Source organism: Taudactylus pleione, unplaced genomic scaffold, assembly GCF_031769625.1.
Source record: "Taudactylus pleione unplaced genomic scaffold, aTauple2 ptg000055l, whole genome shotgun sequence".
NCBI lineage: Eukaryota > Metazoa > Chordata > Amphibia > Anura > Myobatrachidae > Taudactylus > Taudactylus pleione.
In genome coordinates this window covers 7,381,067-7,401,711 of record NW_028284457.1, presented here as the reverse complement: position 1 = coordinate 7,401,711, position 20,645 = coordinate 7,381,067, and the positions used below count along the sequence as shown (strand labels likewise).

The following is a 20,645-nucleotide window of genomic DNA, read 5'->3' as shown; positions in this document are numbered from 1 at the left end:
GTCCACCAACACCCAAAACCTGAGGCAATATACAGTAAGCAATGAAAGCGCCAATCCTGTAATGGACCAATGAGACACGCAAGTATTTGAAATATATTTATTAAATCACAAAAGTTTGTTCTATTATTTCAATCAATAAGATAATCATAAAAGAACCTATATGGTATACTCTGCATGCAGAAAAATGGTTTATCACAACTATAAAATTTTCCTACAATGGAAAAACCAACAGCTATCCCTACTTTTGCAATCCTCATTGCTATGGCTCAGCTCAATGGTGTCTAACGAGCTTCTATTGGCTCACAATAGCATATACATGAAACATTGTATCTGATCAAGTAAATGAACAAACTAGCCTTTCACAATGTGATTTAGGGTATTAACCTAAGACTCATAATATGAATCCACTTAATTTCCACTCAATTTTCTGCTGTCGTAATTTGACATTTTTAGTTAAATGAATAAATGATGGGTACTATGGGTTCCTTCTGAAGAACTTCTCAAAGAGAAAGAAACGCGTTAAGGTTTTCCCCAGATCAAGAATAGACGTTGGACTTTACAGCTCTGAACAAGTATCAAGATTAGAAGAGAAGTCAGTTCACTGAGAGAAGCTGAGAGAATATGTTAGAGATAGTAGTTTGGAAGCACAGGGAGGATGGATTATCAATAGGGATTTTGAAATCTCCAACAGTGAGGATGTCAGAGGATAAGAAATGCAGAAGCCAGGCAGAAAAATGTTCAAGAAATTGTTTGCATTGTCCAAGGGGGCGATAGATGACAGCCTGTACTCCCAACCTCACCTTCATTTATGCCTCCAGGCCTGAGGGTGTAGATGAAATGGATACACTGTGTGAAGAAAGGGCTGCAGGTGAGGCAGTGTCTGATTGTTGAGCCATGTTTCTGTAATTGCCAGAAGGTTGAGGTTATTAGAGAGGAAGAGGTCTTGGTTGGAGGTTTAATTTGTTACACATAGAATATGCATTTCATAGGCCCATTTAAAGGATGTAGAGACTAATGGCAGACAAGTGATCTGTTTGAGGTTTGATGAATTGCTATACTGTGAATCAGATATGTGTGTATTGGAGATGTGTGGATGGTCTGTATTTTGTGATACATCACCAGCTAATAGAAGCAGGAGGAGAAATATATAAAAAAATTATTACGTAATGTGTGAGCTTTTATTTTCTGGTTATCGTTTCAGGAGAAAACTTCACATGTGTTGATGAAAGAGGAGTGGATTAGTGAAGAGGCAGTTTGGTAGAGAGTCAGCGGGACCCCAAAAATGTGTTGTGTTTCAAGTGTTTCATTAAAAGTCATCCTTAATTTATATTCCCTAAGAAATTTAATATGTACTTTGCCTGAGAACCACTTAGTCTACCAGGACCACCTTACAATGTTTTTTTAATCCTAAAACCGGCTACAACTAAGAAAGCCAAGGTAGTTGCTTTCAATTAGATCTTTAATCTTGGTGGAACACCATCTATCCTCCAGTCAGGCAATGGAAGAGAGTTAGTAATTACCATTTACTGTTTTGTCTAAATCATTTTGGTATTGTGCACTCTCTCTCTCTCTCTCTCTCTCTCTCTATATATATATATATATATATATATATATATATACATACATACATAAAGGGCCATAGCTAGGGTGGTGCGGTCGGTGCCACCGCACAGACCGTAACATCGCTGAGGGCAGAACACCAGCCGCCCACCACCTCATCTGTTAGAGTTGGACAGCCGCTGCTGCGCGGTGCCCAGCACTGTTTGTTTACAGGGAGCTGCAGCCTCCCCCTCCTTCTGTCAAAGTGTGACTCAATCTGAGTCTCCGCTTCCCGAGTCCCGAGAACCTATTGGGATGGGAGAGACATCATTACGTGATGTCTCCCCGTCCAAGGCTCCCAGAGTTCACTGAGGAGCTGCTTGCTGCTGTGCACTGAGTGGTCGGGCGGTTCAGGCTGGCAGGGAGCGTGCGGCGCTGTGTGGGGAGTCGGACACTGGATGACAGAACTTGGCAGCTGAGGTCCGGTCCAGTGTTTTAGAGACAGGCGGGTGGTATCAAAGAGCAGTGGTCAGAAGCCTGTCCCTGGGTTTTGCTGATTATGTATGTATATATATGTGTATGTATATCTATATATATTTATATATATATATATATATATATATACAATATGTATGTATCTATCTGTGTGTATGTATCGATATGTACATATATATCTATACTGTATATACAGTATATATATATACTGTGTGTGTATATATACATATATATGTATATATATATATATTATATATATATATATATATATATATATATATATATATATAATGTGTACTGGCTTATTGTGAAATATATTTAAAAAGTATTTAATAAGAATTCTATACATAGAGTAACTGAACAACAATAATAAATAGATATCACATAATATGGAGCTGCAGATCTCACCAATCTAATTAAGCTCAAATACGGACACTATAAAAAAATCATACCCAGTTCATCCATAATATTGCTATCGATATGATTTTTATAGTGCTCGTAATTGAGCTTAATTAATTTGGTGACAGCTGCAGCTCCAGCTCCATATTATGTGATATCTATTTATTATTGTTGTTGTGTTAATCTATATATAGAATTCTTAATTATTTATATATATTACAAAAAGCCACTTGCAAAGGATGCTGTTTGTACATGAATGCTTGTCTTGTCATTTTTTTTTCTTCTGTATAGTGTTACTTTTATACTTTTATACTAGCCATACAATATATTGTTCTATGAAGAACACTGCAGTAATTGGCATGAAACTAAAACATTTTTCAACAAATACATTCTTTTTGGACAGAAAGCTCCCAATAATAGAGGCCATTCAACAAGGCACTCATGCAGTGCCAGAGCATTGTGTGCAGTCAATTGTTACAGCAATCTAGGCTTCATGTGTCATGATGTAGAATTTAATCATCTCAGTCTTGTCAGTTTGCATGTTGCATCAATAATGCTGAAATGCCACCTTGCTAATCTTATAATAATGACATGCTGGAGCTATTTAGTCAAAGTATGTGCGGATTTAATAATAGTCATATCTTAAGACCAAGAACCATAGTAGAAATGAATAGAATAAAGCATGACTTTTTAATGATTTTGGAATCAAACTAACTTTTATGGCAAGTAACATAAATCACTTTCCTAGTACTTCTGGTGGCAGAAGTGATTACAAAATAATTATTTATGGAATATAAAACAAAGCCCTACATTGCGTAAACACATAAAAAAGGTAATAGAGTACCATCAACAGTGTATGTTCAGTGCTAGGATTGATGTAGTTAGCCATCAAATTGGTGATTCTTTAATTACCATAAAGACTATAGTCTCAATAATCATAGTAATTACTTCCAAGACCAAATGGACCAAAAACACAATCTATTGCTTCAAAGGTTTATGAGGTATTCACCTCCTAGAGAACACTTTGGCTACACAAATTGCACAGAGTTTTGATCATATGGCCCTGTGTTTGGGAAGTTTAGGGATTATGTTTAAATGTGATTCTATGATAAATATAGTTAAACTTTTCTATTGATTTACTTCTACTACTAAGAAGACATGGGGGTTAAAATAGCTACCATGTATGCTCAAATGCAGGCAATGCAGGCCAAACTGCAAGGTAAACATCGGGATGTTCCACTGAGGAGGGTGGGTGGGGGCAATAAAAGGGTATTTTTTTAACCAAAGTGCCACAATTATGAATTTATAATAATAATGGTAACAATTATTAATTTATTATACTTAGGGGGCTCAATTAGGTATTTATTATACTAAGATGCACTACTAATTATTTATTATGCTAAGGCACTATAAGGTATTTATTATACTAAGGAGCCAAAACTTGTAGTCCATACTACTGGCGCTACAAGTGTCCGTATGCTCTGTCAGTCACGTGCACTCTTTTTTTACACTATTACCCTGGAAGTGCCCGGCCAGGGGTAGCAGGAGTAATCTAGTGTAACCTAGCACTGGAAGGATCATCTCAAGCTGCGGGGAGTATGAGAAAAATGTGTGTGTGTAAAAATCATCTTATTATATGTTCGTATCAGGGGTGGATTGTACCTAGTAAAATCTGCTACTTGCTGAGACTGCCTAGCAGTGGTAGTGAATTCCCATTGGACAGGCTGCCTGCTAATCACATGATGGACAAGCAGTCCCTGGGGGAAATGTTTTCTCCCCTGCTATTACGGCAGCCATGCCTAGATTCTAGGGCTGCAGCCGATGCTGACCATGAGCACAATTAAAGACCCCCAGCCAACAAATACAGGAGCTGCTGTTGGTTAATATTATTTAATAATTACCAAAGCATGGAACAATGATTTATTCTCACTAAAAAGCTAATTTAATTTTGGTGTTTATTCTGTTCCAGGCTTTTTTTTGCTTATTAAATAATACTAACATCTAATACATTTCTGAATTTTACACATGTACATTTTTTCCAGTCTAAAATGAAAATATCACTATGTGCCTTAGAATGACAATGACATTTTAAAAGATCACTAAATTTGTTCTCCTTCCGATTGCATTATGCCCTTATTCCTTAGTGGGAACCCTTGTCTCATCATTCTGCTCCCGTGTATCTCCCTAGATAGCTTTCATTAACCTGATTATCTATTCACTCACTGCCTAGATTACATTTTACGAAAGATAATGCCTGCCATTTCTATAATGAGAGCTTGACTTTTACTGCTAACGTAAACACACCTGATAGACAATAATTAAAGTTCACTAGTCACTGCAACTCCAAAGATTCATCATGATGCTAATTTGATTCCTCAACTCATTGTCTGTATTACAGAAGGGGAATCATTCTGTTGCCATTTGTACAGTAGGAGAAGATATGTTGATTCTAGAGACAAAGGTGATGCAAATAATTGCTGTGTCGGTTTATACAAACAAAATGTATTCAAAGTGTCAAGGTCATGTACAACCTATACAGCATTCATTTCCATAATAAATCGCTATGTTTTGGTGTAAACAAAATAACAGCCACTCTAAGCTCAAGATAATTATTGAGAGTTGAGTATTTTTCACCTTTGCAGACTCACCCGCTTGGATGAGACGCATTGTTAGCATGATTCGTTTTGAGAGGATCAACACATATGAATTAATATTTTGAATTTGGGTGTCCACCACGGGTACCCCTACCAAAAAAAAAAAATTCTAGAATTTCAATTAAAAGAAATCTATCACCTGTTGAAACTCATCATCCTCTCTTCCCTAATACCCTTATACTTGCCTTGGGACAAATTAAAAAGGTAAATATTTAGCAAAGATAATGGATGCAAGACAAAACAATGGCACTCCAGTGACTGGCAGGGAGGCTTAGCAATACCTTCCATGAAATTAAAAGTTTTTTATGTTTATAAATTAAAAATTTACATTAAACATGTAAAAGGACATTAAAAGTAAGGTTAGCATGCTCATACAGATGCGCCCAGGTTCATTGTTGCCGATCGTGGCACAAATGTGCCCACGAATCGAGCTATGCGTCATGGTACGCTATGGCGTGTCCCCATTCACAGGAGTGCATCTCCATTCAATCGTATGGAGACGCATTTGCGCATCCCCAATCGCGGGAGTGCGTCTCCATAGGTTTGAATGGAGATGCTATTGCATGTCCCCGATCACGGGAGGGTGTCTTGTGCCACACATAGCGCGATTCGCTGCGCTATGAGCAACAATTAAGCTGGGCAAATCTGTATTTCATCTATGTATGTAGACACATGAACATGCATATCGGTATTGTATAGGCATATCAAAGTAAAACTGCACAATTTGCTGAGTGGAGCAAGGAGAATCATTTGGTCCTATTCACTAAAAAAAAGGAGATGACAATAATTGATTTTATTTTGCGGCCATTAATTTGAAATTGTGCTGAGGTAGAGAAGTGAGCAGTTTTACACTGCTCAGTGTCCTAATCTCTGTGTATATGTGTTGGTCCAAGAATATTGTTCTTTGGTAAAAAAAAGAAAGGCGCTGCTGCACCTCTAGTATTGGTATGGGAATAGCTCGATGGCCGATCAAAAGCTCTTACAGAGACTGATGAGGTCTGCTGAACATGTTATCGGCCTTAAACTGCCTTCTATTGACATATATATATATATTAAACAAAGTCATAGTAAGGCGAATAGCCTAACCATAATGTGTTTTCTTTATTTCCATCAAAAAGGCGCTTTAGATGCATCAATTATTATTAGAATGAATTTAAATGTGCACAGTTTTTAATTTTATGTTATGCTTGTATTAGGAGTATCATGAATTGTATTTAATTGTCATTGTCAATACATTTGTTGTTTTGTATGAAGACAAAAACACATTCATTCATTCATACCACAGTAAATGTGAGATATAGGTTGGTATCAAAACAACTTGCCATACAAGTCACCAACAAGGATAATAATGTATCTGTGATAGGTATCAGGTGATAGGAGTCAGAGGGCATTTACCAGTCTTCTAATTAAAAGATCTTCATATTAATAGCATCAAACAAGCTTGTTGAATAGGTAAATGTTTTGGCCCCCACTGGAGCCATTTTTAGGACAATCCACATATCTTGTAGAACAAGAAGAGTATTGGGTTATGTGTCATTTTATAGTTCCAATTTGGGAATGCTTTATCCATATTTACCATTTTTCCTGACTTACATTTCATGCCTAAAACCTAGGACATGTGGTTCAGCTCTAGCAGAGCCTCTCTGTGTGCACTTGATTTTTAGTGCATCTGCGAACTTTAATAAGAGGGCTCATTTATTACTCATTCTTTCTACTGATATATTACTGATGTATTGCATCATTATTGTTGTGCTTTTGCTTTAGTTTATTGTATCAATGATTATTATTGTATCCGTTTCTATTTTTACAGGAGTTGTTTTCAGTAAAAGGCTGGTAATCCACTGGCATTAAGAAAATCACAGAGAGACTGTGGAATGTATTTGACATGCAGTGGTAACCGGACCTTTCGCTTGCAGTTTAGGGAATAATAAAGAAGCTCTGCAGTGAATAAAAGTATATAGAGCAAGGAGCATCCAAAAATGTAGCTATGCCACCACAATTCCAGGCTGAGAGCACAGGTGCAAGTGGGTAAGGGGTCATTGGCACTAGTAGGTACCATTCTCATACCCATTTACAGACTTTTGTTACATATAAAATTGCTAGTAAAATCAGGAATGGTAATACCTGTGGGTAATGGGCCTTACATTGATCCCTTGTTGAGCATTTTATCCCCATGATTCTTTGTTAGTTTTAACTCAATTTCTGCTATTTTGTTCTATATTTTGTCAATAAAAAATATGAAACACCTTCATATTATTGACTTGGTTCTGAGTGCCCTAATTCACTTGCTGTAGGAGTTCTCAGTATGTTACTGTGAGTAATTTAGGCCCTTACCTAGTGTTGTGAAAACATTCTTGTAAGTTTTCAGCACTAGTAAAACATGTAAGTGAGTATAGGAATGGAACTGATTGATTCCATTCCTACTTACACATGTAGTTGCCCTTACAGTCAGGAGTATTGTTAGTGCTGCTTCATTTATTGCAGTGATTCCCAACCTCGGTCCTCAAGGCACATTAACAGTCCTGGTTTTAGTGATATCCATGCTGAAGCAGAGATGGTTAAATCAAAATAACTAAGGTACTAATTAAGTCACCTGTGCTCAACTATGGCTATCCTTAAAACCTGGACTGTTAGTGTGCCTTGAGGACCGTGGTTGGGAACCCCTGATTTATTGGATGTTGGCTGCAATCACTGGACCTTACTCCCAGCCACAAAGGCAGGCACTGGCCAAACTGACATAGTTCCCTAATGCCAATGGATGGACAGTCTAAGGAAGCTAAATAATTTATTGACCAAGCACAATAATGTATTCACCAAGCACATTTCTTTATGTTCTTGGTGAATACATTATTGTGAGAGGTCGTTTTTCACCAAAGTACACAACTTACGAAAACAAATTCTGGTAATTTATCATTAGGGGGGGTGTCCAAACAAAAGATATCCCAAAAATTTTTAGCCAAAAATAGGAATTTTGCATATTTTTTCTCCTGGTCTGGGATGGAGAAAATTTTTCTCCAGTTTTTTTTTGCCTGTTGCCGTCTTCTCCTGTTTCTTGGTGAAAATGTTGCAGAAAATGGCAAAAAAAAAAGTCAGTTTTCGCCGCTAATTGAATACAGCCCATAATGTTCTTAGCCAAGAGAAACCGATGCCTCAGTCCATGAAGAAACACGTCAGACGAGTCCCTCCAAGCAGTTCTACTATAAGATGCAGATTTTGCAAGGTTTGTCTACCACCAGCTATTTGAATATATTTTTCTTGGATAAGGCCATTCTTCTATGCCTGAACACATAAACAGTGTTTACATTAAATGTATCTGAACTTACCTGATATGGTATTTTTGGAGAGAGCATTATACTCTTTTATCACTGGGTCTCACTCTATTGCTTGTGTCACTAAAAAGTGAACAGTTTTCCACATTAAGAAAGTTCTCCACAATAGATGATTTTTAACCCTTCACCAGGGTTTTCTTACCCCTGTCCTGAGCATATTTTGGCACTTTTTGGCCTGGTAACACAGAGCCGTAACTAGACTTTTTGGTGCCCTGGGCCAGAAAGAGCATAGCCCCCCCTGCCCCCCCCCCAATTTTTTAAATGGGGACATAAGACCCAAGTCCAAAAAATGGGTGTGGCCTCATGGGGAAGGGGCATGACAAATCTGAATTGTTCCATATGATGATGAAGGGGTACAATCCCAATGTGCTACTGTTATCCAGGTGTCACTGCCAAATACAGTGTAAATCCAATGACTGCTGGGACGATACACAATAATTATACAATGTAACTCACCAACTCTAGATGTAGGAGAGCGCTGGTGAAGCTGCATCTGCAGCAGGATTTGTTCATCAGAACAGCCGTGCACAAGCCTGGAGCCAGCAGTATAGATTACTGACTGAAGGTATAGAGAGAGTGCTACTTGTAGTGTATATGCAGCAAATATCAGCGTGGAGATCCTTGTATGTACCCTGCAATGGCAGCTGAACTCAATGGCAAAGGTACTTGAGGTGTGCTGGTAACACCTGAGTTGGGAATTGGTGGCTCCATCAGAAATTGTGGGGTAGATAGCTCCATGTAAGGTGCCTGACTGCCATATTAGAGGTGTGGCATTACCCTCTAGCTGGTTGTGCCCAGGGCTGGTTACTGGAAATATTTGTAAAACCAGTACAGGCTTAAAAATCGGTGCTGGTTATGCTTTGGGGGGGGACACTGTTTTTTTTTAAATTGTTAACCCTTTCTTTAACCTATGTATAGCACAGAAGCATTGCACAGATCCCACTGATCTGTGCAGTGTTTCTGCTGAAGATACTTATGAGGAGGGTAGAGGGTTTTATACTTCTATTTTGGTCTTCTATTTTGCAAAAAAGATTTTTGGTAAATCCCTGTGTTGTATCCCTGTCTACAGAAAATACTTTAATGGGGTATTAATTAACATGTATTTGCAGATAGAACCGTGTTTTTACACCCATGTTTGCCCTTAGTAAATCTCTGTGTTCGAAAATCTGGGGAAACACGCACAGGAATGCAATCTCGGACAGATAAGATTCTTAGTAAATAAACCCCAAAGCACCCACTACACTACAATTCTCTTTGTATGAGACTGCAGTGCGAAAAATATGCTATATGGCACAAAAAAGGCATTAAAGTGTGAAAGTTTGAAACTAGCTATCTGTGGCACAGCATGTAAATCGCGCCATGTGTCTCACGCCATATAGTTCTAAAATGCTACATGAATAAGGACACATCTGTATATATATTTATAAATCTTTTTCACATAAGACAACTTATATTTTAGATATTGGGGCACTTTAATTATGTTTTTAAATGGCTTCACAAAATTTCAGCTGCATTAATACTACATCCGATTCCTAATATAAATCATATTTTGATTTATAGTACAGGAGCCACTTTTACTAAACATGCATAGCTGAGTTTAGGTAAACAGGACACATCTTGCAGACAGACATCTGTCCCACAAAACAAGGCCTGAAGATAACAAAGCCATGCCAGCACTAAACAGCACTTTTTTGTTTCCCTGATTGGAAAATAAACTTCTTTAAAGACAGAATAATTGTTTTGGAGCTGAGCGGTGCACAATTATTATGCCACTTACAACTTCTCAGTGACTTAACCAAGTAGGAAAGTGCTGCGGGTTGAAACATTGGCATTTTGTCTTGTTTTTAGATCGCATGAGCTATGCAAACCCAATGGGAATGTAACTGTTCACTTGTGAACAATTTTCCAGTACAAGCCTAACTTACCACGCTCCAGAATGTACTTGAACAATAGATTTCTACATCAACATTATCAAGGGTATTGCAACATGGATAATTGTTTGAATTTAAAATAAAACATAAAATAGCACTGAGCAAAAGGCATGTTTTCAGCCTGGTAGATCAATAATTGCCACACTTTAATTCATAACCTAATAACTGCAGCATGAACTATTCAATGTGCTGAGGGCGCCACCATGTGGACAAATTGAAGACAAGTAAAATATGTGTAGACAAGTTCTATTTTTTTATAAGCTACAGTAATCACACAAGCTGATAATTTAACTTCCTTTTAGCTATCCTGTTTATTAGAAATGTATATATGTTTTATAAGGTATCTTAATTCACTAAGTAACAACAATGCTGAGAAAATTAATGGATTCCATTATTGTGAACTCTTTGTTATCTTGGAGAAATCACTCTCTCTTTTCGTGTAGGAAACACCTACAATTAAATTGTAAACTTAGTTGAACAGAGAAAGTTTGAGGTGATGCATAAGCTTTAAACACTCCTAAAAAGTATTTTTTGTATGTACAGTAGGACATTATAGACACTAGCATCATGATGGCTCAGAAAGCTATCCATTTAAAACAGTAAGTGCATGTTTACGTAAGTTTAAGATTGTATTATATAAAAATATATATAAATCAAAATAGATTACAAGTGTTCAGGTTTCTGTGTTTTATGTTCTAAATTCTAACTGTAATGGAGATTATTTTTGGTTGCGAAAAGGAGGCACCTAGTTCAAAGCACTGACTACTGTGTAGGATCCCTTTGCGTCATCATTTTTGCAGGACACTCTACAGATTTTTAGATGAAATTCTGAAATATTAAACCATTTTTTTCATAAAGTTGGATGGCCGGGGTGCGCCAGATGCAGCAGGAACATAACTAGAGTTTCCACTGTTTTACAGTATGTAATACCCTATAGACAGCAGAGTTGACATTCTAGAGTGAGCAAATGTTATTTGGGTGCCCTGCTATTCTGTTTCAGAATTCTGGAACCTGTACTCCTATAGCATGTAGACACACTACCACATTTATGTCAGCTTTTTTTATCGCAAATGTAATGCTTACATAGGCAAAAGCAGGGGGGTTTCCAGTTGCCTGAAAGCTCCCCTTCTCAGCCCACATCATGACCACAACAGAAATAGTAATATAATAGAATATTACTAATGCTGCATGTTCTTCTCAGTATTACAAATGAAATAATTAGCAGCACCTGTGGATCTTTTAACATGTGTCATCCAGTAATAAATACATCTGTGCATCAACTAGGAGATCTGGAAAACATGCACTGTTAGGGGTGCACTGCTATAGACCATCAGTAGGGTTAATTATTAATACCATATAATAATACACTATCCAGTGCATAAGGAGACCAATATGTACATATATGTCGAAAGCAGTGCCGGGCTCTTCTGTTGCTCCCCCAGACTCCCAGACTTGCTCCCATACTCTGGAATGCTGTCCACATCTGAAACAAAAAACATTCAGCTCAGGAAGGATGGCCCCACTGCTTCATTTAATGGCTTAGTGTGATCACTGATCCTGTATATGCTGGACTTATGACACTCAAAACACTTTGTATGATGTATGTTAAAGCTGGATAAGTGCTAATTATGCCTTCAAATGGACTGGCCACACTTGTAAAATCAAGCATTTGGAAATTCCCCCTTTAAAAATCCTGCATTTGCCACTGGCTCATTTATTTACATTTAGCTAATATATAATATCTAATGTAAGAGGACTTTGGGGCTGCTGTTATTATAGGTATTAGACTTTTGATCTACTCTTAGTAAATGGTACGTTTTTATAAGTAATAGCTGGAGTACCCGGCGTTGCCTGGGATTTTAAGAATGTTTGTTTACACATCATCCTCCAACAAACCTCTCCTTAGGCAGGCCTCATGAAAGGTGTGACAAACTTCCCCATCAACAGTCCTAAGGTCTTCGAAGGAAGTAGGACCTGTAACGGTGTAAAACAAACTTCGGAGATAGAAGCATTAAAAATTTGTCGGATGTACAGTGTAAACACGACCAAGAGCTTCTGTTGCTCTGATACCAGGATGACCATCTACAGCGACTCCCTGTTTTCTGCACATAAAAGCTTTTCGAGAAGCATTCCATGCTTTCCAGGAAAAAAATTAGCTTTTATATAGTAAAATAGTACAGATAAAATTCTTAAATATCACCACTGGAGGCAGCAGACAGCAGTACTGAGTGCAAGGCCCCACAATGAGCGTCCAGCAAAAATTGTGGTTTTTAATTAATTAAAAATGAACAGTAAATCATTTTGATGTCAAATGTATTTAGTTGCCTAGGTCGTGTTTTAATATACACTCGTATATAAAATTTCACGATCGTGGCTTGTAAACTGTGGATTTGTATAGAAAGACAGAAGGACAAATTTTCGCTTTTATATAGTAGATGGTGGAGTAGTGGATACTAGTACCTCCAAGGTATTAAAATTAATAATTTGTTATCACTTTCCAAGTTGTAAAATATCCAACTGTCTTCAGCCTGGTTTTTCTTTAAAAAATAGTAATAAAAAGATGTAGTCCCTCAGTAAAAATCATTTAAATTTGGCGGTTTTGAGAAATCACTCTTCATTGCATTTCCCCCATAGAAGCAACACCCAGCATAATGAACACAAATGAAATGACGACATGTCGCAATAGGAAAAAGTAGCTTTTGCACACAATAGTTCTGAGCTACTTAATTACAAATTCAACTGACTCATTGTTTGTTGTGAGAAGTTAGTATAAACCTCATCAATAAGATTGTCAGAAGGCTCAAAACAGCACAGAGTATATTAGAAAATCAAGGTCCATATCTCGTGAAAGGCAGTAAAGTGTCCATTTCTGAGATTAAGAATGTGATAGTGAGGCTGCTTGTAGCAGGACTGTGTTGTGAAAGGATGCAAACCCTAGACTTACAGTTAGATTGTGGAGAGTGCACTGTCCAGCTACTTAACACTCTGGTCCCTATTTATTAATGATCGCAATTGCAATGAGATCTTTGCATGACATTACCGCCCATGATCATATTGCCTATACGCGATCATAGTGCCCAGATGTATCATCCGGGACATGCAGGGACATGGGTGCCGAAAGACGTTAGCTGCGGGGCCAATATCTGGAATGCATCGCATTCTGGATGTTGGTAAATTTGGCAAAATTGCATCCCCTATAGAAAACTATGGGGGATGCAGCTGCCAGCGGGAATGGAGGGATCACAGCAGGTAATGGAGATACCTGCTGCAGTCCCTCCTTCGGGTAATCTTGGAGATTATACCTCAAATATACAATGATAAATGGGCCCCAGAGTAGTGATGTGGGAAAGATGTAATATCAAACAAGATGCACGATGGAGTAGTGCTGAATGACCTAAGCCATGATAGGATGGTGTTCTCCATTGAAGCACACTACAGTACCTGTCAATCAGGGGCCACAATCAGTACACACTGAATATTATATGGAGTCTCAGTGCCAATATCTTTTTGTTCATTCTGTGAAATTTCTGTCCAGGTCATGGTGGGACCCAGCACAAGAACCTCATAAAAGGGATACACTGTTATACCTTCACAACTCCTTCAATAAAAATCTTGAGAAATTATTTATTTTCATTTACTTTGAAAGCTCCTGTCATTTAGCAGAATGTGATTTGAGTTCAGGGCATGGGGATGTGGCTTAGCCGCCGGGATGGTAACTACATCCCTAGAAAACAAACGTGAACAATTTACACATTGACACATACCAGCAATTAGAGGAGGTGCTGCTCTGCCTCTGTGGTTGACTATGCCAGGCTACCCAGACTTGCCCTGGTAAGGGTAATCTGTATCTACCGCCTTCTCTTCTTGGAGCCCATGTTTGTAATGGATGAGCTGCGATATGAGACAATGACACTGCCCCTGTGGACTACTTGATTATGTGCACCATTTTGTTTGTATAGATTACAGAAAACAATACATTTGTTTAAATTGTAGTGACTGTGAAACTAGCTTTATTTGCAATGCTTGGCATACACTATGCAATTACCTGTCAGATATCTGTCCAATCTGGCTGGTTGGAATGAAAACCTGGTAATGTATGGGAGCAGACAGTCGATCATATAATCTTAAACAATGGAAAACGGACAAAAAAACAATTGTTCAAGTTGGTTAAATTTGTGTGTTTTAACCAATTTGTCTGAACGACCATTTTGTCTGTTTTCCAGTGTTTGTGAGCAAATGGATGATTGTCATTGCTCCCATACATTACCAGGTTTTCATTCCAACCAGCCAGATTGGACAGATATCTGATAGATAATTGTATAGTGTATGCCCAGCATTAGTGATGGTCTGATTATGAGGAATCGGTATGAAATGCGATTCCCGGCAGCCCGACACTGGAAAAGATCCCGGCAGCGGCAGCCCAACAGCGCTGGAAATCCTGATCATCCCTAGGTAAGTATTAACTAACCTACCTCCCTAACCCTCCATTAGGGGTGCCTAACCCTAACCTCCCCCCCAAGTACCTAAACCTAACCCCCCCTTCCCCGCTGCCTAAACCTAAGTCCCCCGGGGGGGTGCCTAACCCTAACCCTCCCTCCCCCTAGCCTAACACTAATCTCCTGGGGGGGTGCCTAACCCTAAATACCCCCCGGGAGCCCTAAACCTGACCCTCCCCCCCGCGACTGTCCGCTCGCAGCGCCCAGCATCCCTTCTAGACACCGGCATTTCGCCCTCGCCGGCATATGACAGTCGGGAAGCCGGCTGTCGGTATAATGTCAGCCGGCTTCCCGATTGCATCCCGATTATGATGTCTTTCAGAGATCCTTTAAATCAGTGGTTAAAATAAAATTTTCTTGAAAGCTACTTCTTTATATTTTTACCCCATTACTCCTTCTAATTTGATCTGCATTAGTCCTACAGTACTCTGGGAAAAGCGCAGGGGTTGAAGAATTATTTTTCAAAATATTTCTATATAACGGTGGAACTAGCTATCAACTTTATAATGTAATAGAAGTAAATGTACATTTTGCAGATTAACCTGTACATAAATTGTGCATATCATGTCTCTGGCAGGATCTTGGAGCTCCAGCAGAATGGGGACATGGACCTATTAAAACATAAATGGTGGCCTCACAATGGACACTGTGACCTATATTCATCAGTGGAACCTAAACAAAAAGGCAGTGCCCTGGACATTAAAAGCTTTGCAGGAGTATTCTGCATCCTTGCAGCTGGAATTGTCCTGTCCTGCTTCATAGCAATGGTGGAAACATGGTGGAACAAGAAGAAAGGCTCTAGAGTACCTTCCAAAGAGGTAACTATTTATAGCGTTTGAATGAAATGATGCAGAATAATGTATTTCTCTGAAAAAAGTAAATCATTTTCTTGTAAAGCTTCATCCTATCTTTATGCAGGGATCTCACTAATGTTATGGCTGACGTGGGCACAATACTTATAATTGTTCCGTGAGTCCTGAGATAACCTATATTATTATTTTTTTTTTGAAACAACAGCTCGGGCCTCAGCATAAAATACCATCCAACTGCAAAGTAGGTCACATGAATCAAATATTTAAAAATGTGATGAATTACCCAGAGCTCATTCCACATGCAGCCAGGAAAAGCAAGTACATTTGGTTTGTACAATAATCCCCTATATCTGTTAGCAGTGCTGCCAAATTGTAATCTGAAGCCAAAAAGAAAGAAGTAAACAGATGCTTGAAATTATAATGGCCATACAGAAGCAAATCTAACTCTAAGTTTTGAATATGCTCCATATCTCTCTCCTTGCATAAAACAGCAAGTCCCAGGGGCTTATCTATAATGGGTGCAGGGTGTCCGGTGCACATGGGCCCCTCAGTCTAGGGGGCCCACACCGCATACCCTGCACCCATATTTTTTATGCTTACCTCACCGAAGTCCTGCGTTGGCTGCAGCAGTGCTACACAAAACTCCTGAAAAATGGCTGTGGCGGACATTTTACTGCCATTTTGTGCACACGCAGTAGGGAAATCACCGGCAAAATGGCTATTGCTCCATTTTCCAGTGGCCTGCATATGTCGTGGGCATATAGGTGGAATTAAAAACTATTCAGAGTTATGTGTACACAGAGTGATCTCTTGCACCAGGTATAAAACTGGTGCAAATGCCTACAGGTAATGATGACTGCTGCTCTACAAACAAATGGAAATGGGTTGTATGGCCAGATGGATGCACCAAATCTGAATACCATCTTTTATTTCTCAGCACACAATGCAACCAGGGGTTTTTTCTTGAGAGGAGGGGGCCCATGTGCAGTCTCCTGCTCTCCATCCGATGGCCGGTTGCGCACTGAATGGTCACAGGTCACAGGGAAAATGGCTGTGGTGGTCATTTTCCCTGTACTGCGCATGCGCAATGAGGGTAAAATGTCAGCTGCAGCCATTTTCCAGCCGTTTTTACAGGCGCAGACACCGGAGCCAATGTGGGACTCTGGATAGGTAAGTTTTATGGGTGCAGGGTGTGCGGTTCGGGCCCCCCTGGACCCAGGGGCCCATGTGCCCTGCATACCCTGCAACGATTATAAATACGCCCCTAAATGCAACCACAAATACAGTCAAATTGTGTGTGACTCTGGATCAGGCCCAAGGAGTGCAAATTGGAATTGGACATGCAGGAGGTAAAAAAGTGGCTTTGATTTGTTATGTTTGCATAAACGGCAACTAACATCGGTGTGTGGTGCCTATTTATTATCCCCTGTAATATTGCCCTTATCCATGTATGACATGACAATAAAAGATTTTTTAGAGGGGGTCATTTTAAAAAGAGTAGAAAGTACAGTGATAGCAATTTGGGTTTAGACCCTCTTGAATAATATGCATTAGGGATGGCCATCGACTATTGATGGTTAACAATTATTGATGGTTTTCCACCGAAGGTCGATGGCTGAAAGACAGTGCTGTTTTTTTACACCTTGGCACAGGGGAATTGAGCTAAGCCCTGCCCCATGGCCATACCATTAAGCCCCTTTCCCTTCAGTATTTAGCTTGCTGCATGCAATTCCCTTTAGCAGGGATGTTCATCTGTGGGTGCATACCATTGATGGTTCCCCATTGATAGATTAATTCCATAAATGTTATTCATTGATGGCACTATCATCAGTGACCATCAATGATTGACCCATAGAAGGCCATTCATAATACTAGAGATGAGCGGTTTGGTTTTAGCTTGGATCCTCCCAGCAAGTTTGGATCTCAGAACGAGACAAAACATCATCTTTCATGGACATCTCGACAAAGATAACGTTTTGCCTCGTTCCGAGATCCGCACTTGGCTGGAAGACCCAAGCCAAAACCAAACCACTCATCTCTAATTAATAGGCATGTGTGGACACACCGGATACTGTAGCTAATAGGCTACAATGGCTTACACGGTTGAGTTGGAAAAACTAAACTTTTTACAACTTAGAAAGTTGGGCATTTTTGCAAGTTCCCATATTTGCAGAAGTTTCCCATTGTTACATAGACCCCAAATTTCATAATATATTGCAGAAACTGCAATTATGAGATATTCTGCAAAGAGGTTAATAAATAGGCCCCAAGGTTCCAATATGAGACCCCCATGTATAATTTATCAGTCATATATGATATTTTGATGACCATTAACTTTGTTTGCTGTTGGTTTTATTTTATTTTTATTTTTTGCATAAAACATTAAGATATGCAGTTGGTGACTGAGCAGTCGGTTAGCTCATCATGATCAATTAACACAAAATAATGCATATTAAACACCATAAAAAAAACATTTACAATAAAAGAGCAACATTACTGACAGTATAGGAAAAAGATGGTTTGTGCGTGTCCGTGTTCTTTTTCTATCAGATTTTCTAACACCAGATGTCCTTTCAGCTGTACGTAGGCCAACTGCATGGCATGAGACAAATGACATCATTATTAATATGGAATATGCTGTGCAGATTTTTAATAGTCAGAGTGTACAATATTTCAGGCTGCAGCTGGTACTCAATCTGGTTACACAAGAGCCTTACAATAAATAGACCCAGGACTACTAATATTTTCTACAGTTGGAAATTAGCTGTCATGCTCTGTGGTTGCAAGAGATCGTTTGCAGGGCATTGCTGCAAGTGTAAACACATGATTCTACTGTCGGAGTACTTTCAACATTTGGTATTCAAAAAAATGTCCTGTAAGTACAGTACACCAAATTATATTTAGAAAATAGCAATAGTCACCCAATGAGTGATTTAGCTTGAATAATTCTCCAGGCACTTAAAGTTCCAGAAAGTTTAAAAACTGACTAGAATCAACAGTGTATCAATATATTCCACAATTGTGTAAACGTGTATTTAAAAAACAAGACACACTGTTGGTTGGAGCCAAGATCAAATGCTCACATGACAGAAGCATCCATGTCCCCTCTACGCAGTCACCACTGTACAATAGCTGCCTCCTATCTCCTATGTTAGTTGCATGCCACCTAGAGCCCATGTCAGTGGGATGACTTATTATCCCTACCTGGGAAAGTTTAACATATAACTGTCAAGATTAAATAGCATTGAAGGGATCATTCCTTATCCTGTGAAACATATTAATTCTCTCATTAAAGCAAATGAAACCTGCTGAAACTTTTTCATGCTTTTAAGTTTGGGGGCAATTTCCATACATGCACCTTATTGACACTAAAAAGGAGCCATGGATTATAGCTGCAGAAGTAGTCTGCTGGGCCCATTTTATGGCACTCTAGGGGGTATATTTACTAAAGTGCAGGTTTTTAGAAGTGGAGTTGTTGCCCATAGCAACCAATCAGATTTTTCTTATCATTTATCTAGCACCTACTAGAACAGTGTTGGCTAACCTTGACACTCCAGCTGTTGTGGAACTATATATCCCAGCATGCTCTACCACAGTTTTAGCATGCCCTAATAGCAAAACTGTAGCAGTGCATGCTGGGTTATGTAGTTCCATAACAGCTGGAGTGTCAAGGTTAGCCAACACTGTACTAGAAGATAATAGCTAGAATCTGATTGGTTGCTATGGACAATAACTCCACTTCTAAAAACCCACACTTTAGTAAATATACCCCCTAGGAGAGGGAATAATACAAATATGGTGTTTATAAAATGTATTTTCAGTTCTTTGCAAATTCTGAAGTAGAATCTCCAATGAGTGGGACTCCACTAATCTAACTGTAAAAAGTTTGATGGGGTGTAGCCTCTTGGAGCCTGGAAGTGACTTGGATCAGACAATACTGGGCCACCCCCACTGGACCTCTTCCCTGAAGCCCCCACTGCTTATACATGTGAACCAAGCCATGCGATATGCACTAAAAAGCACGCACACTCTGGATTTTTACTGCAAACTGTAAAAGACCTTTTTGGCAAATACTTATACTCACTTGTATGGATGTCAACACAACACACAGTCTGCACCTGTGTCATGACAGATGTACATCACTTGTATAATATAAATATGTAAAGTGGATGCACAGGCCCTCATTCAGAGCCGTACGCTCTGAGCAGAGCGCACGCTCTGAATGAGGACCGCCCTCCATAAAAATGGAGCGTCCTCCTGGACGCTCGTATAGCTGTGGGTCACCACCCACAGCCTATACGAGCGTGCAGTTTGATGGCCGCGATGGTCGTGACCATCGCGACCATCGAAACTGCGAGCCGGAGCCTGCGGTTGAGGTTTTCAACCGCAAGGACCGAAGTGATTTTGGCTCTATCAGAGCCAAAATCACTCCCACTGACATCACTAGTGATGTCAGTGGGCCGGCTTATGACGGTAGGCGTTCCCTTGGGAACGCCCCCGTCAGGGAGGCACGCCTCCGGCACGCCCACCAAAGGGGGCGTGCTGTCAATCAACATCGACAGCACGCCCCCTTTGATCAGACACAACGAGCGAAGGACTTTCCTTCGCTCGCCGCGTTTGGCGCATGCGCACGACGGAGCTCCCTCCGTTGTGCGCATGCTCAGTGCAGATCATCGTCCCACTTGCGAGCGGACAGCCGCTCGCGAGTGGGTCTGAATCAGGCCCTTATTTCATATCTAAATGAACAGCAATGAGGTCTAAATAAGCATTTTCATCATTAAGAAACAGTACCAGATTAAGGTCCACATGGGCCTGGATCTGGCCTTTATGAAGGGCCTATTGCGTGCTGCCACAGGAGGTGTGACCAGCTGATGTGTGTACATGGGGGTGTGGCCTGTGCCATGGGGTGTGGCTATCACCCTCTTTGCTTATATGAAGCATTACACCGCGTGTTATATTATTGATCACTGAATAAATTTTTTTTATAAAA

General features: G+C 39.6%; 1 protein-coding gene across 1 annotated transcript in view; it reads left to right on the top strand.

Annotated features, from left to right (window-relative positions):
- GRID2 (glutamate ionotropic receptor delta type subunit 2) overlaps positions 1-20,645 on the top strand; it is a 1,139,199-nt gene that overhangs the window by 1,093,806 nt on the left and 24,748 nt on the right. The window contains exon 15 of the mRNA XM_088464469.1: positions 15,421-15,661. Coding sequence (XP_088320595.1) covers positions 15,421-15,661 — 241 coding nt within the window. The remainder of the gene's footprint in view (positions 1-15,420; positions 15,662-20,645) is intronic.